Source organism: Podarcis melisellensis (genome assembly GCF_964234715.1).
Source record: "Podarcis melisellensis genome assembly, chromosome: 10".
NCBI classification, from domain to species: Eukaryota; Metazoa; Chordata; class Lepidosauria; order Squamata; family Lacertidae; genus Podarcis; species Podarcis melisellensis.
Genome location: NC_138542.1, coordinates 40,269,264 through 40,295,454, shown reverse-complemented (window position 1 = coordinate 40,295,454; position 26,191 = coordinate 40,269,264). Strand labels below are relative to the sequence as shown.

The 26,191-nt window shown below is 37.8% G+C and overlaps 1 protein-coding gene and 1 long non-coding RNA gene across 3 annotated transcripts in view; one reads left to right on the top strand and one right to left on the bottom strand.

The window, feature by feature from the left end:
• The window catches only part of EEA1 (early endosome antigen 1), a 53,846-nt gene extending 28,323 nt beyond the window's left edge, over nucleotides 1-25,523 (top strand). For both annotated transcript variants that reach the window (XM_081926573.1, XM_081926572.1), the window contains 14 exons: nucleotides 1,003-1,116; nucleotides 1,861-2,016; nucleotides 3,057-3,196; nucleotides 4,463-4,793; nucleotides 6,962-7,063; nucleotides 7,487-7,681; nucleotides 7,939-8,121; nucleotides 9,714-9,899; nucleotides 10,189-10,320; nucleotides 11,219-11,404; nucleotides 12,464-12,702; nucleotides 13,321-13,441; nucleotides 13,722-13,820; nucleotides 21,091-25,523. In XM_081926573.1, the coding sequence (XP_081782699.1) occupies nucleotides 1,003-1,116; nucleotides 1,861-2,016; nucleotides 3,057-3,196; nucleotides 4,463-4,793; nucleotides 6,962-7,063; nucleotides 7,487-7,681; nucleotides 7,939-8,121; nucleotides 9,714-9,899; nucleotides 10,189-10,320; nucleotides 11,219-11,404; nucleotides 12,464-12,702; nucleotides 13,321-13,441; nucleotides 13,722-13,820; nucleotides 21,091-21,213 (2,307 nt within the window). In that variant the 3' untranslated portion in view covers nucleotides 21,214-25,523. The remainder of the gene's footprint in view (nucleotides 1-1,002; nucleotides 1,117-1,860; nucleotides 2,017-3,056; nucleotides 3,197-4,462; nucleotides 4,794-6,961; nucleotides 7,064-7,486; nucleotides 7,682-7,938; nucleotides 8,122-9,713; nucleotides 9,900-10,188; nucleotides 10,321-11,218; nucleotides 11,405-12,463; nucleotides 12,703-13,320; nucleotides 13,442-13,721; nucleotides 13,821-21,090) is intronic.
• On the bottom strand, nucleotides 768-4,456 carry LOC309378500. Its single transcript, XR_014172114.1, has 3 exons — nucleotides 3,381-4,456; nucleotides 2,776-2,866; nucleotides 768-860 (listed from the first exon to the last, which is right to left on the bottom strand). It is a non-coding gene; the product is annotated as an uncharacterized lncRNA (long non-coding RNA).
• Nucleotides 25,524-26,191: the final 668 nt, after the last annotated feature.

Genomic DNA, 26,191 nt, shown 5'->3' with positions numbered 1-26,191 from the left:
CATCAGTTAAACTACAGTTGGCACGATTCTTTGAGAGATGCTATGTGCTTTAAATACATGGCAAGGATGTGACCTTAGTGCTAATCAGAATTCAAATAGCTTTTGAGCTCTGATTTGCTCATCCAGCTGTTCCTACCTTTTCCTCTTTCCTCACCTGTGCATTGCCATTGCCCACCTTTTGGTTTGCACCTTGCCGCAATGTTTTGTCAGTTTGTTTTGGAAGCTCTTTTCTTTTAAAAGATCTCTCAAAGCAAATATTTTCACGTTTCTGGATGACAGGAGCTAGCTTGGGGCTATCAGTTCTGCTATAGTTAATGAAGCAAAGATTTGCATGAACAGCAAGCGTAGTTGACTTGAATCTGGCGATATTGCTGAACCATGTAATTTACCTGCAAATTACATTTGCATTGAACACCAAGGCAGGTTGGAGGAAGTATTATTATTGTCTCTTTATTGTCTTGCTATACGCTAAAGAGGGTTAGAAAACATAGAGCCAGAGTAATAAAAGACTTTGCTTTATGTTATTGGCTTTGTGGGTTAGAAGCTCTCCAGAGTTTGGTTAGTTCTATGGGCTTCTTTTTTGTACCAGCCGCTGGAACTGAAAAAATGCTATACTGGAGGAATGTTGGTTTAGCTCTGTTTTGAATTGAAAATAGGCTTAGAAAAGAATCTATGAAATTTTAAATCATTTCTGTGTTAAAAGTCAGTTTAAAACTCAGAAAAACTAAGGTACGTTTGGAAAGTTCTTCAAAAATACTCACAACTGGCAATCCATTTTTGGAATTAAACTGATGAATTGTGGCTTTTCCCTGAATTGATGAACAGTTGAATTGCTGTGATGAATTCTGTTTCAGTGGCATCTTTTGGAAGAATAATTGATTTAATTGGTATCAGAATACTTAGTAAACTGCTTACCTCAGGAAAATAAAAGTAGTTTAAAGAAACTGCAGTTGTTGTAATATTAGTGATTGACACTGAAGCACTTGCTTAATTTTCTGTCAGGTAAAAGCAAAGACTGAATTGCTTCTATCAGCAGAAGCAGCAAAAGCTGCTCAAAGAGCAGATCTCCAGAATCACTTGGACACTGCCCAGAATGCATTACAAGATAAACAGCAGGTGAGAGAAACAACAATGTCATGTAAAATGCCTTCATGATTAACAATGATAATCTGATATGCTTAAAACCAGATCACTTGGGGAAATCTTGTATATAATAATATAACTCTGTGATGACCTCTATGGTTGAAATTGCTAAAACAATATTGTTAAGCTATTTTTTTTACTGAAATATGAAGGGAGATGCATACATGACTTACTACAATTGTGAATGAACTGTAGTGGAAGAAAATGGGTCAGATTTGACTCGATTCACACAACTTTTTAGGATTGTCTGAAGCCACTGTGGGAATGTCAGTCAGCTAATGAATGTGTGGGTGGGTGTAAAATTCAGAAATTAATACTTCTTTTTTATTTGTTTGTTGTATTTATATATCTATCCCATAATGGAGTTCTCTGGGTGGCTCATGAAGAAAATTAAGCAGTTCTTTGGGTCCTAGCCCATATTTTTCAGCTGGGAATGAATTTTCCTTGATGCATATTGGCTAATGAAACAATTTATGGCCTCTTAAACTTGAAGAAGAAGTATTTTTTTATATGCATTTTTGTGTTTTTATATTGTAAACTGCTCGGTGATTTTCGGATGAAGGGCAGTATGGAAATTTTAATAATAATAATTAATACTTTAAAAATGAATTAGTTAAGGGCTTTCAGCTGCAAAGTAATATTTTTTTTTTGCTGTTAAACATGTGTGACAGTTACAGGGATTCTCTAAAAATTACCCTTTTCAATGTTTATTAAAAGGAGCTAAATAAGGTCAGTACACAGTTGGATCAGATTACTGCTAAGCTGCATGACAAACAAGAATTCTGTACTCAGCTGGAAGCCAATCTTAAAGAGTACAAAGAAAAGCATCTTCATTTAGAGCAGAAAAATGAAGAACTGGAAGGTCAGCATAAGGTTAGCATCTAGGAACCTTTTTATTATTATTATTTGTTCATATGCTGCATATATGATACGTGCATTATCAACATTGGCAAAGTGAGGATGGTATGAGTGGAGAATTGCTTTGAAGGTAGGATCAACTTTTTATTCACCTGATTCAATGGCCACCAAATGTAGAACAAAGAAAAAGAAAAGGAAGGGGAAAAAGAAAAGAAAAGGTCTCCAAATTGTAAGGGATGTAGGGGGAAAATGAAGGTTTCCTAAAAATGCTATGGCACAAAAGCCAGTGAGTAGCACTGCTTCAGTAATGTACTTGCCTTTACAACAGTAAAGGACTAGAGTTTGGAGGTTATTTGACATTTGACTGCCTCTTTGAAAGCAAAGTTTTAAAAACAGCACTTTTAATAACAATTGCAAGTTCACATTTAATCACAATATTTGTGTAAGCTTCCCTGAAATATGTGTGGAACAACATCTGTCAAAATAAAAACACAATTTCTTTTCAGAACAAATGGACAGAAGGGGGAGGGTGAATATTTTTCAGAAGTAGCATTTTGGGTGTAACTTCATTATTATTATTCATTGAGTGCCACAGCTGGACTGTCAGTGTGGGTGAGGCATATTTGATTCCTAAACATCACATAGCAGAGATGATATCCTGCTCTGCAGTGTGTTTTAGTGAGTGAGACTGAGGTGTTGATCAAAGTCAAGTTCAGGTTTAAGCAGGATATGTTGCTTAAGGATAAATATTTGGATTGTATGTAAGGATCTTACCCAAGTAATCTCGAAAGTGGCAATTTCTTTGAATATTTGTGGTCTTCTTCTTAAATGTGGGGAAAGGTTTTGAATTCGTTTCTATCTGTTACTGGGGGGATTAAAGAAAAGAGACCATGCCGTTAAAATATCATGTGTATATGCTATACAAGATAACAAGTCTTGCCCTCTGCTTACTTAGAAGAATGGGAATTTATTTTATTTATTTTTTAAAAAACTTCTTAAAATTGTGGCAGTTTATTTTGTGAAAAATGTTAACCTTCTGAAATCTTCCATTTCAGAAACTTGAATCTGACATTCTTGAAGTCATGGGAAGTAAGGAAAAGGCACTTCAGGAGCTACAGGAGCAAAGGCAACAATGCACAGACTTAAGTCTGAAGGCTGCAGAACTGACCAAACAACTAGACAGAGAAAGAGAAATGTATGCTAAATATCTTAAAACATACTACGTTCCAACTTTGGATTGAAGTGTTATGGGTACCCCAAGCATTTTTGTTGCAGAATGCTTCTTCTTTTCCCTCACCCCCACCTTGGGATTATAGCAGGGTTGGAGATTTAAGTGCAGAAAGCTAGAAACGGCACATATTTTTGCTCCCTTAACTCACATGCCCTGCATTTTAGCAGGAAACATTTCTCCCTCCTGCTGCTGCCAGCTGCCAGCACAACTAACTGTATGCTTTGCTCATCTGATCAAGATGCATTATGGTGTCTCTGTTTATGCCACAGTTACTTAGACACATCACAGTAACACATGTCCTTCCAGTGATGGTCAGTGGTGGTCCAGTGAACCGTACCACTGGCCTACCGAGTTCCGTTTTGCCTATTCTGATTGGCAGAGACTCTCCAAGGCCTCAGACATGTATTTGTCAGCGCTTCTACCAAAAATCATTTTATAAGATGCCATGAATTAATCCTAGGCATTTATATGTGCAAAACACATGCTCTGCTCCTGAGCTGTGCTCTCCACAAGTGCAGTGCAGGGATTTGTTATTGGTTTGTCCTCATCAGATAATTCAGATCTATTGATATGTCAATGATAAACTGCTTTCACTATTTGTACCAAGTTTTATGAATAAATTGTTTTGAATAAGCAACAAGAATACAAATAAGATTAGTTGAAATTCACACAACTGACCAAGCAGACCTGCATTTTAATACTTATCTATTTATGAATTTCCTTTTACATGTTTCTCAATATACCACAAAACAGCTAAAAATAGTTTTAAAAGCAGTACAAAAAGCAACTTCACCTTAAAGACAATAAAAAATGGGCACATAAGGGAGATTTTTTTAAAAAAAGCCAATTTGAAAAGCTTATTGAAAAAAAATGTCTTGAATTGTTTCTGAAAAGTTCAGATAGCGAGCCTCGGTAATATCTCATCAGGACGGCTGTTCCACAAAATGGGGGGAGAGTTATGGAAGAGTTTGTGTATTTCTAAATGGAAAAGAGTTGAATCAAAATGGCTCTTCATTCTAGAATTTGCATTTCAACTCATAATATATAGTTTATTGGTGCTGCCAGCATATCATTTAGCTACCAGGAGATGAAAATAAAGCTTAAAACATTAGTTATTTAAGGGATAACACATGTGACCCACTTGTTATATTTTATGTGTGAATGTTGGCTCATGCTGCAGTTTAGTGTTGAACTATTTTTGAGTTTTATTCCCCCCCCCCCCCTGTACAGAATATCTAGTACCAAATTAGATCTACAAAAGAAATGTGATAGCCTGGAAGAAGCGAACAAGCAGATATTGAAGCAAGAAGAAGAAAATGGAAGACTGAAATTGGATATTGAGAAATTACATCAAGATTCAGACAGACGTCACAAGGAACTGGATGGAAGGCTGCAAGCGGTGACAGAGGATTTGCAGAAGATGAAGTTGGAAAAAGATACTCTATTAAAGGAACTTGAAGTTATCAAAGACAAATTGTCAAAAAGCACTGAATCTTTGAAAGAAGCCAAAGATGAATTGGAAAAAGAGAAACAGAAAGGAAAGGCAGCAGTGGCAGAAATAGTGAGTCATGAATTTTTAAACAAATAGAGATTTCCTGTGCGACTGATTTTTGCATCTATGAATACTAGCTGTGCTTTGCTACTTGCTGTGAGATTTTAGGGCAGTAAGCCAGGACTGGTGAAGCTGACAATGGGAAATTAATACTCTCAAGTATACTAAATTGAGCTTTTCACTAATTAAGTGTATTATCTTGGCCTGCACGTGTGTAGTTCTTTTGGGCACTGGCTGAATTAGATGTCCATCTGCTGTGATTTATTTTTGAATGGCATTGGAAAGAATTGGGAGAGGTAATGAAACAGGTTTGTTTGATGTGGTTTGCTGAAGAAATGCAACTAAAAGTGCATGAAATATCTCTCTGTGTGTTTTTGGCAGTGGGGAGAACCCAGTTAATTAAGGAACACTGTCATAACTTTAAAAAGATGCCCATATGTTTTCCCGAACATGATATAGAATTCCTTATGTTGTATTATATATAAACAGATACTAAAGTAACAATTTTCACTCTCTTGTGGGCGTTTTGAGGCCTTTTAGAAAGGCAAGTGACCCTAGTACCCTGTTGGAGATGAGCGGCAGGAAAATTGAGTAAGCACCTGTTGTTATGAATATGACAACTGAAATTGCTGGCTTTGAGGGGGGAAAGTAATATCTGCTAGAAGAAATTATAAACAATATGATGATATCAGCTGGTGTAGGGCAGTATGACCCATGCCTTAAAAAATAAAATCACATCTATTTTGAAAGATGATATTATCCACGTATTTCCTCTCTTACCTGATTTCTATGTAGGCCAACATTAGAGTACAATAGTAATATACATTTGATGAAATTTCTGTTTTTGAAAGCATATAGAAGCTTTTTCCTCAGAATTTCATTTTCTTTTTTTATGATGACAATATATTCTCTTAGTGTGATGCATTCTAAAACATTTAATATGTGTAAATTAAATATTTTTTCCTTATTTTATACCAGTTATACACAAAATTTTTATTTAATGCTGCAAAGATTTCAAATCTATGCAGAGGTGCTGTATTAGGAATTTTTTTACCCTAAAAATTGTATGATTCAGTGCTTAAAACCAAAACAATAAAAGAATCCTTGAAATTAATTGAGTTCTTATTTTTAAAAAGGTTTCCCTTCCTCCCCCTGATTACTGTTGTTAAAGTTTGTTTCCAAAAATTTAATTCTCACTCATCAATTAAATGTAAAAGTATAAAAATGCTTACAGTGCAAGTCTGTACATTTCTACTCACAAGTAAGTTCCATTGAGTTTAATGGGGCAAACACATGAGTAGATACAAGATGGCAGCCTTGGCTTCTAACATAACTGGTTTTGTTACTGACCTTTATTATGAACAGTGTTAAATGAAAAGGGTCCATTGTGAAAAGAGAAAAGTTCTCATTGTTTATTAGTGCTGTAGATTATTACCTTTGTTTCTTTCACAACCAACCTTGTGGTGCCAGGTTCTGATCTACACAGTATGTCTGTCTGTCTGTCTATCTATCATCTATCTATCTATCATCTATCTATCTATCTATCTATCTATCTATCTATCTATCTATCTATCTAATCTATCATCTATCTATATCTATCTATCTATCTATCTATCATCTATCATCATCATCTTTCATCTCTATCTATCTATCTATCTATCATCTATCTATCTATATCTATCTATCTATCTATCTATCTATCTATCTATCTATCTATCTATCTATCATCTATCTATCTATCATCTATCTATCTCTATCTATCTATCTATCTATCTATCTATCTATCTATCTATCTATCTATCTATCTATCTATCTATCATCTATCTATCTATCATCTATCTATCTATCTATCTATCTATCTATCTATCTATATCTATCATCTATCTATCTATCTATCATCTATCTATCTATCTATCATCTATCTATCTATCTATCATCTATCTATCTATCTATCTATCTATCTATCTATCTATCTATCATCTATATCTATCTATCATCTTCACTATTTATTTATTATACTCAGTTTCTTTGAAACTGTCCATTGTTTTCCACTGAATGGGATTTTAAAAGCTGTTAGAATTCATTGCTGAAACTTCCCAATTTTTTTTTTCCCAAAAAAAGAGAAAGGTCTATATTTTGGAAATTTTACGAGCTCACCAGTCATTCTTTCCACACAGGAGAAATCTTGTCAAGAAGCTAGACATCAACTCCAGCTTCAGTCGGAATCTATAGCTAAAGAGCAGAATGAACTGAAAAACTCGCTGGAAAAGCAAGAAGGGGTAATGCTGACTTTTTGACCGCAAGCATGTGAAATCAGTAATTGCTTTATCAAATAGTTTTTGCTAGAATCAAACCTGGAAAGAGGGAGACAGAGTGCTAACTTTCCACAAGACTATACCCAAAACAGATTTCATTTAATAAAACTGTGGATGATCGCTCCAAGATTAAATAGCTGTTGTGTTCATGTTCATGTGTTAACTCAGAAAAGTATGAGCACGGACCTAGGAATCTTGCAATATTCTATTTCTACAACCCAATTCATAAAGTGGGTTTTTAAAAAAATGCTCAGTTTAGCTCAGATGATGGATAACGACATAGCAGTGTCCTCTCCAAGGCATAATGTTAAAAGCAGCAGCATGAAAATAATACTACATCTGGTAAAGATAATACACAGTACTGTTCTGCTTTTCTTCTCTGTGTAGATCTCCAAGCAGCTGGCAACAGAGCTTGATTCAGCGCGTGCGCAAGTCCTGCAGATTCAAAGTGTCCTGAAAGAAAAAGAAAAGAACGAGCAGCAGTTGCAGTTGAAGGTGAAAGAACTGAAGGAATCTTTTGACCAGAAGAAAAAGCAAAATGAAACACAGCAAGCTGAATTGAAATCAGCTCTCTTAGAAAAGGTAAGAGCCCACAGCATACAAAGAGGGTTTGCTACCAGTTTAGATTGATCTGAACACTGCTGTCTTCTGAATAAATTTAACAAAATTAAATAAACCATAGGTATTTATTTTATAGGGACAAGTATTGTAAAGTTCTCTGTAAACTGAACAGCGAAAATATTAGCAATAACGCAAGTAGAAAATGTTCATGCTTGTATGTTTCCATGTTACTCTTTATTATGTATAAAGAAAACTCTTCTTGTGTGTGTGTGTGTTAGGCAGAACTGGAGAATAAACTGCAGCAGCAGATAACATTGTCAGCACAAGAGCTTATGGCAGAGAGAGAAAAGATAGGAGAGCTACAGAAGACACATAAAAAGACCCAAGAGAACATGGAAAAACTTCAGTTGGATTTTTATGGCAAAGAATCTGAGCTCTTGGCTACACGACAAGATCTTCAGGTACATTACATCACGTTTAAGGCTATAGGGCATCTTTTCTCACTGTGTGCAGTGTAGTGATCCTGTGCCTTTTAAATTGGCAATTAGAGGATACAAGTGGAATCTGCAGCAAAATACTGCAGTGTGGAATGCTCCTGTTCTCTCTTGCAATTGCTCTTTTTTTGGGGGAAAAAATGTTAGTGTCTAAGGTGTATACACTGCAAAACATTTGTAAGGAAACAAGAAAGACCTTGATAAAGTGCCTGTTATATGAAGTGCTAACTTTGAGGGTAAATAACCTATAAATACTGAGTTGTCTGAACTATGATAATGGCACCCTCTGCTGGAATATTTGGGAGAAATACTTCTGATTTGTGTTTTTTTTCCATTTTCCTTATAACTAAAGCTATAGCAGGATTTAAGACATTTTTAAATTAAACTAGCTTTATACTTAAGTCCTCTAGCCACCGTATATGTAATCCTGAACACAACTAGTGGAAAGGATTACAACCAACAGCAGCAGAAGTATCATCCTCTAACAATATTACATATTTAAAGTTTTTTTATTTTTGGTTTATGCTGGACATATATGGGTTTTGTTTTGCATTCATTGAGAGTTAGCCTGCTTTGATCATTAAAGTACTAAATGCTCATTTCACTGCAGATGCAGTGCTGGCCGCATTTATTTATTAGAAAATTTTATACCTAATCTTCTAACTGAAGTTCTCAAAGCGGATTTCAATCTATTCAAATTATAACAAGAATGACTTACAATATTGGAGTCCTTCACCTGATCTATGGCTTCTGTCAGTCATAGTTTATGGCTCCCGGCAGCAGATGCAAGAGGCATGGAGTTGGGGGCAAAAGTGCTTCAGGCCATTTATGATATATTAATATTAGTTATGTGATCTAGGGATCTATTAGAAGTTGGGACAAAGGGAAGAAGACCAGGTTCTTCTCCCCCACCCCCACTAATATTGTTTGGCATCCTCCATTCACTCCCCACCCCCACCCAAATGATTTCCTTTCTCCTCATCCTCACATCATTTTAGCTACTACTTCTTTCACTGTCTGGGAGAAGGTGTATAGGAAAACATATACCTGAAGTTTCCTCTGCCAAATTGATAGTTTATGGCCCAATCTACTGTTCAGCTGTGCTTATCAGAACTATGGAACAAACACATCACAACATATCTGGCACTAGGGAAATGGAATGGCCCAACTTCCGTGCAATGTCTAGAGATTTTGAAATGGCTCTAGGAAAGCAGCTATGACTGCAGCCGTTTGCGTGGTTTGTATGGGAGCTTGTGCAGAGACCCAAATCGAAAGTGAGGGCCTTCCAAGACTCAGATGACCTGTGGTAGGGGAAGTGGGACGATGGCATCAGTGCAAAATAATCCTTTTATTTGCACTCTAAATTTTGTATCAGCATTTATTAATAATATTTCTTCATGTTTGTATTCGGAGCTGATTGGAAAGGACTTTGTTGCATATTGCTAACAGGTTTTTTTTTACTATTAAAATCAGCTCCTGTTTCTTCACATTAATGCATAATAATATCTGCTACTGTGACTGGCTGACTGCAAATTTAGCTGTGTTTTTCAAAAATTCAGTCCACAGAGGAGAAGCTTGCTTTGGCCCAAGAAGAATTGGTTTCAAACAGAAATCAAATTAGTAATCACAATCAGTTGATCAAAGAACTTAAGACTGCAAGATCTGCATTAGAGCAGGATGTGTCCAATAAAGAACAACAACTGAAAGAGCAGAATAAACTATTACAGGAAATACAGAAAGACAAGGTAATTTATTTTTTATTTAATGATGATATGCCATGTGGCTTTGGTTCTATATGCAATTGTTAAGTTTCACTTATTTATGAGGAAACATGCATGTTTTCACTGCTGGACTGATTTGTCATCATTTGGTTAGAAGGCGATGCTTTTCTGCCATGTCAAAATCAATACTGCTAGAATACACTAGAACAGGATTTTAAAGAGGCAGCTCTTTACCGCCAGAAAATGATCATTGCTTTCTAAATCAGTTAAAAGTGGTCTCTTAAAAATACCTGTCCATTTCCTCTGCTTCAAGGCTGGAAAAGAAACGGACCTGGCTAACGAAAGATCTAAAACAACTGAGCTTCAGAACATAAGCACCAAACTGGAAAAAGAAAATTCCAAACTAAGAGAAGAAGCCAGAACCTGCAAACAGGAATTGGAAAAAGTATGTTGAGATGCTAGTCTATTTATGCTGGGCCACTTCTTTTGTTCAGCGTATTACCATTTCACTCAAAAGTTCCCTGCCTACTTACTCTGGTGAACTTTCTCACCTTTCCTTCCAACTGCATTTACCCTTCCGTATCTGTAGACCTTGTGTTGGTTTTTAATTAATGTGAGTATTTGGCTATGCTGCTTTTTACTTCACCTCCCGAGTTTAATCCTTCCTACAGGTGCCTTTTTTTCAGGTCCGAATTATAGATTAAACTGGCAACATTTATACCTTGGAGAAAAAAGCAGCTATATCTTCTTTGGGATCAGATAGAAATGGGCTGAGGTGGTGGGTGGGGAAAATGGATTTCCAGCATAAAATTATGATGGGGCCTAATCAGAAGCATGTCCTTGCTCTGGGCCCCGGCTGCTTTTTCTTCAAATAAAAACAGCCAGTTTAAGCATGTTTTTTTGAAAGCGTTTGTAACATAAGATGTACTCCTCCCCCACCCCAGTCAATTGCTGACTGTGTCCATTTATGTTTGTATGCTCTCTGCTGCTGCATATGTTGCACTCTGGTCAGTGACCGAATAAATCGATTCATTCATTCATTCAGCTTCTCCTCCTGCCTGCCATCAGATCTTCTCCTAACCCCCCCCCCCGACCCCTTGAGATGTGAAATTGAGCTCCCCAAAATATTGTAAGCAGTTCTGCAAATGGTTAGGAATGAGGCAAAAAGACACATTCATCTGGTTTTTAAACTTAACCTGTTAAGATATAGAAAATAACTCACTTGAATTTTTGTCTTGTTCTGTGCTGAGAATTATACTATTTCATGGGAAATAGTATGATTTCAGATTAGCTCTCACCCAAGTATTATTTTTGTCATTGTAAATACTGTATGTTTTTAACAGGAGATAACAAATTTAAAGGATGCCAAACAACTATTGATCAAGCAGAAACTGGAATTACAGGGAAAAGTTGATAACATTAATTCAACTCTTGAGCAGGAGAAAAAGAACCAAGAAGTTATCAAAGATCAGTTGAAAAAGAGAGAAGAAGAAATGAAGAGGAAATGTGCTGAGATTGAGGCAAAACTGGTTGGTATATCTATTATGAGAGTACTTGATATGTATCCATGCTTAAATATGTTTAAGCATCCATTCAGCAGTTTCAGCTTTTGTAGCTGGAGTCATTCAGGGCGCTGCCCTCCCAGGTCAGGTGGAAAAGTCCAGCAAGGCAGAGGGAGGTCTTTCAGGACTCACAGCCAAGATGGTCTCTTATCTATTATCAGAATCTTTTAATCCAATATATTTAACCTGCTCAATTTAACTTACTATGTATCAGGGAGAATTCCATATAAAGTAAGAAAAAACACAGAGGCTTCTATCCTAATTTCCCATGAGCAGAACTCCACTCATGAGACACCATTGCTGGTGGAATGAAGAGAAAGTTTTTTTCACTGATTTCTCCTTTCTCACTGGCTTCCCCTGTTTATTTCAAAAATCTGCTCTGGTGGTTGGAGGGACAATGTTGTAGAAGGCTGAGGTGGAAAATACTTACTCCCATCTTCTGCCGTTGGATTCGAGTCACTTTTATGAAGGGAAGCAATTTAGGATCCTATAGGGACACGGGTGGCGCTGTGGGTTAAACCAGAGCCTAGGACTTGCTGATCAGAACGTCGGTGGTTCGAATCCCTGTGACGGGGTGAGCTCCCGTTGCTCGGTCCCTGCTCCTGCCAACCTAGCAGTTCGAAAGCACATCAAAGTGCAAGTAGATAAATAGGTACCACTCTGGCGGGAAGGTAAACTGCGTTTCTGTGCGCTGCTCTGGTTCGTCAGAAGCGGCTTAGTCATGCTGGCCACATGACCCGGAAACTGTACGCCGGCTCCCTCAGCCAATAAAGCGAGATGAGCGCTGCAACCCCAGAGTCGGCCACGACTGGACCTAATGGTCAGGGGTTCCTTTACCGTTACCTAATTTGGGATCCTAGCCAGGATTTCATTATTTTTTCCATAGCAAGAAGAGGTAGATATGCAGAATGGGGTGGTTCCCTCTTTGGCTACAATCCCAGGGGTAAAATATCATCTGAACAGACCTGTTGTTGTTGTTGGAATAAGGAGAATACTTACATTTAAAAAATGTTTTTATTGACTTAGCAAGCTGAGAAAAAGGAAAAAGATGAGCAATATAAAAGTCATGAGGAGGCTGAGGGTAAACTCAACATGCAGATCACAGCTTTAAATGAAAATCTGGGTACGGTGAAGAAAGAGTGGCAAAGCAGCCAAAGAAGAGTTAGTGAATTAGAAAAACAAACAGATGATTTACGTGGAGAGATTGCAGTACTGGAAGCCACAGTGCAAAATAACCAAGATGAGAGGAGAGTGCTGCTAGAAAGGTAAGTCAGTGAGTTAGAGGCAGAATAATATGTTTTTGTGTATGTATGTGGTGACTTCTGTTTTTATAATAGAATGGGGAAAACTTCCAATTGTGTAATTTTGTGCTAAAAACAAATTATAATGGAAATAAATAAGCTTATGCAGTCAGAATAAATCACCCAAATTGACAGAGAAGCTAAAATTCAAAATTCTAACACTGACCCCCCCCCCCTTTATGTGAAATTTAGACTGCCCTGTGCATGTATTGCATATGGTGACTTACTCCTGGAACATAACTAGCCTCTTGGCACAGGAAGCCAACTCAGTTCTTGTTCAACGTAGACTTCTTAATGGTCTTATTTGTTTCTACAATAAGGGAAGGCTACCTTACTAGTATGGTTGAAACCATGTTGGAATAGGGATTCACACAGTTTGAAATGTAGCTTCAACTCAGAAAGTGTTGGAATGGAATAGTTCTCTCACTAATATAAAGGAAACCAAAAGGATCGATTCCCTTCCCACCCTTGCTTCTTGACAATAGTCCGAGGGCAGGTTAACAGTATGAATTCGCATGCGAATGATGGTTTTATTTTTCCTCAGTTTACGGCATTGTAATAGCATTATGGTTTCTTCTTTAGGTGCCTTAAAAGTGAAGGAGAAATTGAAAAACTTCAGAGCAAATTGATTGATGCACGAAGAAAACTGGATGACACTACTGCAGCCATGCAAGAGCTAGGCAGAGAGAACCAGTCACTGCAGGTATTTCATTTTGGTGCCTAAAGACAGACTCTGCGCTACCTTTAAATTTATTAAAGTAAACAGTGCTCTTTGCTAAGTTGTTCAGGGGAGTCAAGTAGATGGGTAGAGGAGAGGAACCAAATGTGGTAAGAATGATGTGGTTATGTGTAAAATTATATGCAACAATTCTGGGTTGTGTGGGTGTGTATAACACTTGCTGTTGAATTTCCATGAAGTAGCTTTGATGTGATTTGGGTTTTCGATTTAATGTTCATAAAATCTCTACTCTTACATTTTATAGATCAAACATTCACAAGCCCTGAATCGGAAATGGGCTGAAGATAATGAGGTTCAGAATTGCATGGCCTGTGGGAAAGGTTTTTCCGTAACAGTAAGAAAGGTATGTATGTCTGGGAATATCTTCTGTAGAAGTGTGTGTGTGTTGAGAATTATTTTTGTGACAGCAGTGAAGCAGTGGCTGTATTTCCAAAAAAATAAATGGTTTAGCGTACTGTGAATGAACTGGAACAAACCACAGGTTCACATACCCATCTCCATTTTCCATGCATCCAGGAAGAGAAGTTGAGAAGTTGCTGCTTTCTTTTAACTACAGTATTTGTATTGTTTGGTGCAACAAAGTGATTTAATATTAACTGGTTAATTTCAAAGAAACAAACACCAGTCTCTGGCCTTTGAAGCTGACTTGTTGAAGTTGGCTGTGGATCACGTTAATCATTCTGAAAACACAGGAAGCTACAGTTAACAAAAAAGTGGAAACAAAATTTTGAAACTCCCCCTTGTGGAGGAGAGGGGAAGGTGGGAGCACATTGGGTTCAAGGATCACTGTGATATACTGTGTTTTTCCATCTATAAGACGCCCCCATGTATAAGACGGCCCCTAATTTTGGGAACTCAGATTTAAGAAAATGGGGGAAGACACTGTGTATAAGATGCCCCCTGGCTTTTGACATTATTTTTCAGGAAAAAAACCTAGTCTTTTTTTTTTTAATATAATTTTTATTAGGTTTGTAATATTCAAAATTCAAATTGCAAATACATGTTTCCATAAATCTAATGGACTCCCCCCATCTTCCGATCACTGCATTCTCTGTAAATCCAAAACCTCAGCAATTTGTTGACTTATTTTAAACATAATAATATATCTTCCATTTTATCGTGATATCTGGTCTCTAAACATTTCACTCCAAATCCATTAATTTTTAGTTTCAACACAATAAAATTATTTCATTACACCACTTCTGTCTTGTTGTGCCTTATTTACCAATTCAAAAATTTACCGATACTGAAGCTGTACTTTCCTAGAAAGGAGCATTTTTTAACATTCATACAACTTATAATGCTTTTTCAAATAGTCCTTAAATTTTTCCCAAACTTCCTCCGTTTCTTCTTCACCCGAGTCTCGAATTCTGCCAGTCATTTCAGCCAGTTCCATATAGTCCATCAGCTGCGTCTGCCATTCTTCCAATGTGGGTAGATTTTGTGTCTTCCAGTGCTTTGCCATCAAGATCCTTGCTGCTGTAGTAGCGTACATAAAGAAAGTTCTATCTTTCTTGGCCACCCTCTGGTCTACCATGCCCAGGAGGAAGGCCTCCGGTTTCTTGGGTACGGTAAATCTAAGCACCTTTTTTAGTTCATTATGTATCATCTCCCAGAAGGCCTTCACCTTCGGGCAGGTCCACCAGAGGTGTAGAAATGTCCCTTCCTCTTCTTTACATTTCCAACATTTATTATCAGACAGGTGATATATCTTTGCAAGCTTGACTGGGGTCATGTACCACCGGTATGTCATTTTCATAATATTTTCCTTCAAGGCACTACATGCCGTGAATTTCATTCCGGTGTTCCATAACCTTTCCCAGTCTTCAAACATAATGTTATGCCCCAAGTCCTGCGCCCACTTTATCATGGAGGATTTAACAATCTCATCCTGTGTATTCCATTTAAGCAGCAAGTTGTACATTCTCGAAATTAGCTTAGATTTTGGCTCAAGCAACTCTGTCTCTAGTTTCGATTTTTCCTCCTGGAAACCCACTTTTTTGTCCGCTTTAAAAACTTCCTGAATTTGAGCATAATGCAACCAATCTCGCACCTTGTTTTTTAACTTTTCCATACTCTGCAACCTCCATTTATCTCCAATTTTTTCAATTATTTCCCAATATTTAGGCCAGTGGGCCTCCATATTGAGTCTTTTACGTGCTTTGGCCTCCATCGGTGAGAGCCACCTCGGAGTTTTACTCTCCAATAAGTCTTTATATTTTGACCAGACCATAAAAATTGCCCTTCTGACAATATGGTTTTTGAACAATTTATGAACTTTAACCTTGTCATACCACAAATATGCATGCCACCCAAAAGCATTATCAAATCCCTCCAGGTCGAGGACATCGGTGTTCTCCAACAAAATCCAATCCTTCAACCAGCAGAGGGCTGCAGATTCATAATATAACTTCAAGTCCGGCAGGGCAAACCCCCCTCTTTCTTTCGCATCTGTTAGTATTTTAAACTTTATTCGGGGCTTTTTGCCCTGCCAGACAAATTTAGATATATCCCTCTGCCATTTTCCAAAACATTCCACCTTATCCACGATCTGGAGGGCCTGAAACAAAAATAGCATTTTCGGCAATACATTCATCTTTATAGCAGCTATTCTGCCCAACAAGGAAAGTTTCAGTCTTGACCATGTTTCCAAGTCTCTTTTGATCTCTGACCAACATTTCTCATAATTGTCCTTAAACAAATTCAAATTTTTGGAGGTCAGGTACACCCCTAAGTACTTTACTTTTTTAACCACATTTAGTTCTGTTTCTTTTCTGAACTCCTCTATTTCAATAGTTGTCAAGTTTTTTGCTAAAACTTTAGTTTTTTGTTTATTCAGCTTGAATCCCGCCACCCGACCAAAGTCAGAAATTAATTCTAACGCTCTTTTAGTACTAGAGGCTGGCTCCTGTAATGTTAATACCAAGTCATCTGCAAATGCTTTCAGTTTATATTGTTTCTCTCCGACCACAATTCCCTGTGCCAACCGGTCATTTCTAATCATGTTCAATAGCACCTCCAGGACTGAAATAAACAGCAGAGGAGATAGAGGGCACCCCTGTCGTGTCCCTTTTTCAATTTTGAACTCCTCTGTCACCACGTTGTTTACTATCAATTTAGCTTTTTGTTCTGAATAAATTGCTTCTATTCCATTTTCAAACCCCCGCCCTACTCCCATCCTTTCCAAATTTTTCTTCATAAACATCCAAGAAATGTTGTCAAAGGCTTTCTCCGCATCAATAAAGATCAACACCGCTCTTGTATTTGAGTTAGTCTGTAAAAATTCCAAAATGTCAATGATGTTTCTTGTGTTGTCAAATAAATGTCTGCCAGGGAGAAAGCCTGCTTGGTCCTTATGAATCACTTCATTTAATACTTTCTTAAACCTGCTTGCCAAAATGTCTGCAAAGATTTTGTAATCCACATTTAGGAGTGAGATAGGACGGTAGTTTTTAAGTTGAGTTTTTTCAGTTTCTGATTTTGGTATCAACGTGATGAAAGCTTCTTTCCACGTTTCCGGTGCCTTCCTCCCCTCCATAATCTGGTTACAAACTTCCAACAATGGTTGTATCAATGAATCCTTCAATGCCTTGTAATATTTGGAAGTAAGTCCATCAGGTCCCGGAGACTTGCCCAGTTGGAGGTTCTGAATGGCGCATTCAATTTCTTGGATTGTAATATTACAGTTCAGGGTTGCTCTCATTTCCTGGGGTATTTTTTGTAATCCATTAGTTGTGACAAATTGGTCCACCTCCGAGCCTTTTTGTGGCCTTTGTGAATAAAGTTCTTTGAAATATCTCTGGAAACACTTTCTAATTTCCTCGGGTTTCTGAACCATTCTCCCTTCAATCTCTAGATTTGTAACTGTGTTAAGCTTTTGTCTCTTTTTCAACTGCCAAGCCAACAACTTCCCGCACTTATTAGCAGATTCAAAGGATCTTTGTTTCATTTGTTTAATTTTCCATTCCACCTCTTGATTTATCAGTTTCGAATATTGTGCCTGGAAAAACTTCACTTCTCTCAATACTTCCTTTGATTTAGGCCTGGATCTCAGTTTTTTCTCTCCTTCTCTTATTTTCTCCAAAATCTTCTCCTTCTTTTCATTCCAGAGCCTTTTTTTAATCGTGTTCTGCTGTATTAGAAACCCTCTCATAACTGCTTTACTTGCGTCCCAGATTGTTCTTTTTTCCACATTTGTCTTTAAGTTTATTTCAAAATAATCCTTTAAAACTTTTTGGGCCTTCTTAACAATCTCCTGATCTCTTAACAAAGCGTTGTTCATTCTCCATCTGAAAGATCCGGTTATATTTAATCTCAATTCCATTCTCAAAGCGTTGTGGTCGGAGCAGGTTTTTGGGCAGATTTCCACTTTTCTGGTCTTAGGTGCCAGCCCTCTAGTTATCCATATTTGGTCGATTCGCGTCCATGTCATGTGGGCCTCAGAAAAGAAAGTTCCTTCTTTCCCTAGAGGGTTCTTGATCCTCCATATATCAATCAAATCCAAATTGTCAGTCATTTCGAAAAAGGTTTTTGGTAGTCTGCCGTCTTTCGTTATATTAGCACTTTGCGACTTATCCATATTCACTGAGGCGACGCCGTTCATATCTCCCAACATGATAATGTTGTTGTAATCCAAATAGTCCAGCATAGTCTCATGCAGCTTCTTGAAAAATTCCGATTTTCCATCATTTGGGGCGTATATTCCTAGAATTAAAAACTTTTCTCCTTGTGTCTGAATTTCAATTGCCAAAATTCTACCCTGTTCATCTTTGAATACGAATTTTGGTGACAAGTTCTCCTTTGCATATATCACCACTCCTCTTTTCTTAACTTTGTCCGATGAGATAAATTCTTGGCCTAGCCTTTTGTTAATTAACACTTTTCTGTGGAGTCTTGTCACATGTGTTTCTTGCAGGCAAATAATGTCCAATTGTTCTTTTTTCAAAATATGAAATACTTTTCTCCGTTTTTCTGGAGAATTCCCGCCATTTATATTCCAGCTGAGAAGCTGTAGAGACATCCTGGTCTACTTCTTAGATATCACAGTTGGGTATCTAATTTGTCCTCCGTTCCCGAAGGCTGTGGTGCCGGTCCGCCTCCAGATGGTACGGGTCTTGGTGGTGATCCCGGTGGTGGAGGCCAAGAATCTGCAGCTCTCTTTTGGAGGTCCTCCTCGTTGTCGTGTAGGAACTTCTGGTGGTCCTCTGGTGTTTTAATTCTTACCTTCTTTCCTTTATAGGTGAATGATAGACCTTGAGGAAATTCCCACCTGTAAGGGATTGCGTTGTACCTTAACAATTTGGCCAAGTCTGTATATGAGGCTCTAAGGTCCAACAAATATTTAGGAATGTCTCTATAAATTTCTGCCCTTTTGCCTTCAACTTCCAGAGATTTTTTAAAATGTTGGCCTAGTATCTTGTCTCTTTCCTCTCTTGTTCTCAAACAAACCAAACAGTCTCTGGACTTGTCTTTCTTAACCGATCTTCCCAATCTGAAGGCCGTCACAATTTTGAAGTCTTTATCTTCCTCAACCCCCCAAAATTTAGAAAACAACTGCGTCAAAAATTCCTCTAGGTTGCCCTGCTCCAGCTCTGGGACGGCCCTCAGCCTAAGATTACATTCCTTACTTTTCAGTTCCACCATTGACAGGTAGGCTTGCTGTTCTCCTACCTGTCTTTTCAGAGGTCTTACTTCCCCTTTGATCTCCTCCACCTTTTTGCACGCTTGCTCAGCTTTTTGATTGGCTTCCGCAGCTAATTTGTAGTTCTCCGCCGTAGCTCCTTGCAGTTTCTCAATAGCCTGAGTATGCTGGGAAACCTGATCTGTTAACTTACTGATAGTAGATGTAGCTCTGTCAATTTTAGATGACTGATCGTCCACCTTCTTATTCAAAAGTGCCAGTTGTTCCAAAATTTGTTTCAAGACTAGATCAGTTCCTCCAGTTGCCATATCTTCTGTTGCAAGCGTTTCAACTTCTTCCTCCTGCGCCGTCAGCACAGTTGGTACCGAGGATCTGCGTTGATGAGTCAACGTTGTTTGAACAAGCTGCCCAGCTCTCTTATCTTTTTTCTTTTCTTTAGCTTCCTCAGCTAAAGCTTCCTTAGCTTTAGATGCTCTTGTTTTCCCTGGGCCACTCATTCCCCAGCTGCCTCTGTTCAAGGTCAAATAGTCTTTCAATCCATGAGAAAGGCAAGTCCAGAATGTAAACAATTAAACCTCAAAAAATCCCAATAAGGTACAGTTCCCAGACCTCAATGCCTCCGCAAATCCACTAGGGGGGGTTTTCATAAGAAAGAAAGTTTCTTTTCCACCATCAAAGTTCCTATTTCAACTTTTATAGTCCCCAAGTTCAAAAAGGAGGCTTTCAGATAGTTCTGTTTCAAAATAGTGCCACAAGGTAACGGAAAGGTTCCAATATCAGTATTAAAGCGATAGTATATCCATCAATGCAACAATTTGTACTTAAGAAAAAGTTTCAGCAGCCTGACAGTACTCCTTTGCAACACTGGCAGTCCGATAGCTCGGTTATCCCCTTCAATTCCACGTCACTTCACAATAGGGGGAAGATTCCTTAGCGCAATGAACCAACAGATTTAATCCTTCAATCTTTTTAATTTCTAGAAAAACACAGTCTGTTAATGCCCCTTCATACTAATTTCAAAGTCTCTTTTGAGCGCTTCAGCCCACATCGGGCTCTTTGCTTTGCTCTGATTAGCAGGACCGGAAGGCGGACTTCCTGTTACTCGCCTCCCGTTTTCAGCCGAATTAAACGAATTTAAATCAATCTTTAGTCAATCTTTAGTACCCCTTACTCACGGGTAAATTGCAGCCAATTCCGATGATTTTCAAGAAGAAAGGTCGACGCTCATCAGCAACAGCAGCGCGGCTTCACTTCCGCGAAAAGAGCGATGAACTCACAGCGCCGCTCCCCCGTTCACGTTCCGGAGCCTCTTACGAGGTCCCTTCCTCGTTTCTGGGGGGGCTTCTGGCACCCGCCGAGTCCCACGGCCGCAGGCTCGCTCTGCCTACGGTTTGTCTTAATGGGTCTCCGCTTTGCCGCAGCGGACGACCCTTTTTCGCGGAGCCCCTCTTCACACAGTAAAGAGGACCGCCATTGCCGTTTTGCGCCGCCTCCGGAAGTCGAAAAAAACCTAGTCTTAAACATCAAAAAATATGGTACCATGGTTTAGCTTGATGTGCCATTACAGCCAATGTGTGTTAAGCAAGCATTTTTAAAAGGTGATTGTTTAAAATGAACTTTCTGGTGATGTCTGTCAGATTTATATAAGGGAGATATTTGTATAAGCCTCATGCTTTCTTTTGTAAGCAATGCAGTGAGAGACTTGTCAGTACAAGCCGTGTTCAGGCCTTGTATATTTTTGTACAACTTGATGCAGTCTGCTCAGCCTGGCAATGGGCATTTTCCTCCCTTGTCATTTGAACAGATACTTGCAGGTGGAAACAGTTACAGGATTATGAGGAGAGCAGTGTGAAAGCGAGGTTCACAATAACAAGTTGGTTTGGAGGACATAGGAGTGGAGAGCATGTTCATGCCATGGCTTGGCATTATATCTTTCCCTGTATATAATTGTTTTGCTTTTCCTGTTTCACAGCATCACTGCAGACAGTGTGGAAATATCTTCTGTGCCGAGTGCTCAGCTAAGAATGCCTTAACGCCTTCTTCTAAGAAACCCGTTCGTGTCTGTGATACTTGTTTCAACGACTTGCAAGGATAATTACTCACAGCTCTTAAATGTTATGCTAGAATAAAGTTTCTGTTATGCACTTCGTACAACACTCAGACTACTCTTTGGTTTGGGTGATGATTGTAACAATGGGCAAAATTATAGTATTGTTGAAAATATACATAAAAAGTCAAACAATTGTACTTCTTGTGAGGCTGAAATTATCTATGGCTTGTTTGGTTTTGATCCTACAAGAGCTTCTGTGTCTAGTTTATAAGTCCCCAGTAACTTGTAAATAAAGTTTAAACAGAGGAGTAACAATGTATTTTTTTAATCCTAATTTCCTTGTTTAAAAGTAACACATTTTAAAGTAAACACATTTGCAGGGATTTTGTGTATCAAAAGCTGCTGCTCTAATGGGATGGTTACAGTTTAATAGCTTCATTGAAGTGTGAAAGATACGTAGCAGGCCCAAACAAGCAGCTTTTTTGCTTATTTCTTTTATTTTCTCACACTCTGGGGTTCCACTTACAGTGAATGCCCTAGATAGTGGGAAACTGTCTCGAGGTTTTAAACTTTTCAGGATGTTTCACTACAGTGTCACTATATATTTCACTGAAAATGAAAGCAAGTGTCGAGTGTATAATGTATGCTTGACATCTCTAAGAATACTTTTCATCATATCAAAGGTACTTAAGTGGACTACATCATCCTTAATATGCAAGGTCTTACTCTGAAACTTTTTGAGGTTGGGCCATGTTTTTGCTGCATACCTTTTCGGAGGTCTTCTGCTTAGTTAATTTTATTATTATTATTATAAAATCTTTGTTGTTGTTCAATTCCCTTCACAGGAAACACTGCATGGAAGTTCCCAGGAAAAAATACTGTGAAGTGTGGGAATTAAAAAATACAACATTAGGAAAGAAAGCAGTCACCTTGGAATTCCACCTTTCTCAGTGTAAATTTTTGTCTCCAGTTTCTTAGTTCTTGCTAGAGATTTGCCATAACTCCCTGCCAAATGGAAGTGAAATTCCAGGTTCTGCTAATGGCTTTAAAGTAACTGAGATTCCGCCACCAAGAGCCTTTCTCTTGCTTTAATGAGGTACATCTCAGTCGTAGTACAACGGTGTCATGTTTTGTCCAAATGAAAAGGTACTGAAATTGCTCTTTTAAAATTAAAAGATTGGATTTAGGCAGGAAATGTCATCTTTCAGCCCCAACACAGTAATTCCTTTTTTACTTTTCTTTTGATTTGAGAGGCGAGGATAATATACATACTTCTATGCACATTGTAATCACACAAAATAATGTACTTTGTAGAATTTAGAGTGACTAAAATACAGCATGACATTTAAAATTAACACCTTTTGGATATGTGGTCTATTTAAAATGCTATGAAGGAAGTGATGCCAGCAAGGAAGAATGTTGTAGACTGAGAAATGGAAGTACAGCAAACAGCTTAACACAAATATATTTGTAGAGGGGTCATGGCTAGCATAACCTTTGCACTCAGAAGATCCCAAATTCAATCCCTCATGCCTCAAGATAAAAAATGTTTCATACATTCCAGGTCCAGCAAATACCATTTTTTTGCCTGGAACTTTTGAGAGGCTGCTGACAATGGGAGGAGACGACATTTGATCCAATGGCCTGATTTAGTATAAAGCTGCTTTATCTGTTCAAAAATGTCCAGATGAACAAGTACAAATAGGATGTATGAAACCTTCAATTTTTTTGAGTTGGATATGCATGCTCCATATGCCAAATTTACATCTAATCATTCAGTGGCTGCATGTGTAGACCTTTCCCCCATCTATTTGGTGTGTTTTTTAAAGGACTAAATGGTAAAGTAATATCCGGAGCGTCTACTAAGGTAATTGGGAATTATTAGGGCTTTTACTTGATTAAATAAATCTTAGTTGATTAATCACACCAGTTTTATTCAATTAAACATGCTTATGAATAAATTAAAGTTTTGAAGGAAAATAGTGTTTTGGTTTTAGATGATGCTTGCATGTGTTGCAGCAGGCACCATCTTAGAAAAGCCATCCTTTGTTCTGTGCAACAGAATGGGGAGAGGCCTTTGCCAGTCACAGTTTTTGTAAGTACTTGCATTCAAAAGAATATCTGAAAACCATCTGCTCCCTCATTCAAACAGGTTAAAATATATTGAAGTGGTTTGATTTGTTAATTGACAACACATCGCAGCCCTAGAAGTTGCGGCAAGGGATAATCCATTTTGTTCAGAGAAAGAGCATAAGGTTGGATCCGTAGTTCAGAAATTTGAGCTACTTCAGTGGAAACGCCCCCTAAGAACCACAGGAAGGGGAAGATAATAGCATTGTCACTTGCACTATGCACTTTCTTTCTCGTGTAGCCAACATAATATGCAAGAAATGAAACAGCTGTTTTGCATGAATTGTTGTAGTAATTGGTTCACAAGGCTATGTATTCTTAGATGAGCATTCAGTGAAATTCCTAGTAACTTCATTTTTGTTGGGAATATTGCATCTTTAATTCTTAAGTGTTCCAGAGGACACGTGTATATATAGCAAAGGAATTTACATGGTTTTAACAAGCATTGTTTGACTTAAGAATCAAAAAATGTGGACATAGCAATTTTGCACATTTGTAGTATTAATTGACTGGTTTCCATAGTTCATGTATCAGCTTTTGTTTTCTTAGTATTGAGTTTCTCTAGAATTTACATGGATGGTCTGTTTTCCAGACCATAGCAATAAGTACATACAAAAATCCCTATACCTAAGAGCAGACATGTTTGTGTTCACATTCTGTTTTGAACTGCTAGAAATCTTAAAACCAGTATACTACTTAAGAGTAGTATGCATTTATAAAATAGTTACAATTTTACAGTGCTGCAATTGGTCAGCATTGACTGTTCTGTCTTGGTTAATGGAGTGATGCAATATTCTATGCAGTCATTGTACAGCAGGCAAATGGAAGGGTTTTCACCCAATTCAGTAGAACATATCTGATGGTAGGAAACTAATCTGTTTTCTCTTGTGTGCCAATTAAAGAGCCACTAAGTTCAGTGAAGACTTCTTTCTTAGTCATCGTTCCCTCCTTACACCCCAATATGGAAAAGTTTTACTACTGGCTTTGAGTTTTAAAGTATCTAAATACATTGTTCATTGTTGATATATAAACAGACTGGTGTGGCAGATCCAGATTTCCTTGTGTTGGTGCTCACACAATGTACATTCTACCATGTGGTTAAATCCCAACTCTCGTCACCAAAGGGATAAGAAAGAATGTCACGTTGGGTTAGCAAACACTGAAACCTTTTATAATAGAAATCTGTCCAAAATGCTGCTTGTATAGGATTTGTCACTTTTGTAATAAAAATATTATTAAAAAACCCTTTAAAATAAACACACAACCCCCCTTTCATTCTGACACTTGATGCCACTATGTAAGATTTCATTTAAACTACCTCTTGATATGAAATTCAACTTTAGTGCATTTTGATAGGATTCCTTCACTATAATGTTAGGTATGATTTGTGGTAACTGCCAAATTTTCCAAGTGTTTTGTCTCACCAAAAATGTAATATTTGGGTATGTATGCTAATGTAGTTTCCAATTATTCTAGGCTCACTTGTGCTCTTTTGACCTATGTAGTTTAGTTCTACAAACTTGTAGCTGTTGGACAGGAATGAAACCATCAGTTCAAGCTGTCCTGGTCATAAGTCTGTTGGACTTTGTCACCTGTATGTAATATTGGCAAACTGGATACTGGTTTAAACATGAACATGCCATTAAATTAGCCTCTTGTTTGCAACAGTCTAGACAAGAAGTTGACAAATGCTATTAAGCTTATAATGGATGTGTGCCACAAAGTGTACTGTCCTGTTGGCCTCTTTTTAATGATTGGTTTATTATGGTCGCAGATGTGAATATTGTGCATAATATTTACTGATTTTTATGTATAATTGTATAAATTAGAATTGGAAAAAATCTGTGCTTACCTTATATTTACAGATGTTTTAAGGTAGCCTTACCTACACAACACTGCACTTCTTTTTCAACTGGACCCTTAAACTCACATTATCTGTAGATAGTCTTGCATGACCATTTTTATCAGTTGGATTCTCTCAAGTCCTCCTCTCAGTGGTGTGTTTATGACTTGTGGTCATGTAGTTGTGCCTTACATTGTGAAAGAGTTTAGTTCAGTACGCACTGTAATCCCTAAACTCTGCATTTGGAAAGTAATGAAAGCTGAGGAGTGACACCCTACATCAGCTAATCCTGTATGAAATAACATGAGTGGATACTTGTGGAAATGTTACTTTTGTATTCTAATCTGTTATTGGGCTGAAATAAAATTAGACATTTCTAATAGACCACTTGCAGTGACTTAATTTGCTGTGCTTTTGATGTCGCTGTATCCACTTTTATTCATTTGCAAATTCAGAGTGCGGTCAGGCAAAGTTGAGTAGTATCCTTTTGGTGTTACATCATGAACATAATTGTGGTAAAGGTGATAAAAATGGCTCTTCTAATTGGTGCCATTCTGCTTCATTCTACAGTTCTTTGAACTAATAATTACTGAAGCTGTGTGGTTCTTACCCAGAATTTTACAAAAAAAGTGTATACCTCAGAAGTATGTGCAACTCCGTTTGGTGTTGTATAGTCAGTATGAACTGATTTTACCCCGCAGCTTTAATTGGCGGTTGGGATAATTTTTTTCTGGAACACTACAGCCAGAAATTACAATTTCTCAGTTCTTAGTTTAACCCCATTCCAAGTTGTGCAGGTATCTCTCTTTGTAGCATCATGTTGATGAAATTTCTTCAAAGCGCTGATGAGGTGAGGAAGGCAATCTCAAGGTGACCACACTGCTTAAAAATGGGTTGTGTGATTCTATAATCTAATGTGAGAGGTGTTTTTGTGAAGATTAGTGTTAGACTGTTACTTTGTTTGACATTTTGGTGGTGGGACAAATGGTTTCTGAGGAAGGAAAAAATTGTGCAGATTTTCTTTCTTTCATAACCCTGTAGTATTTGATC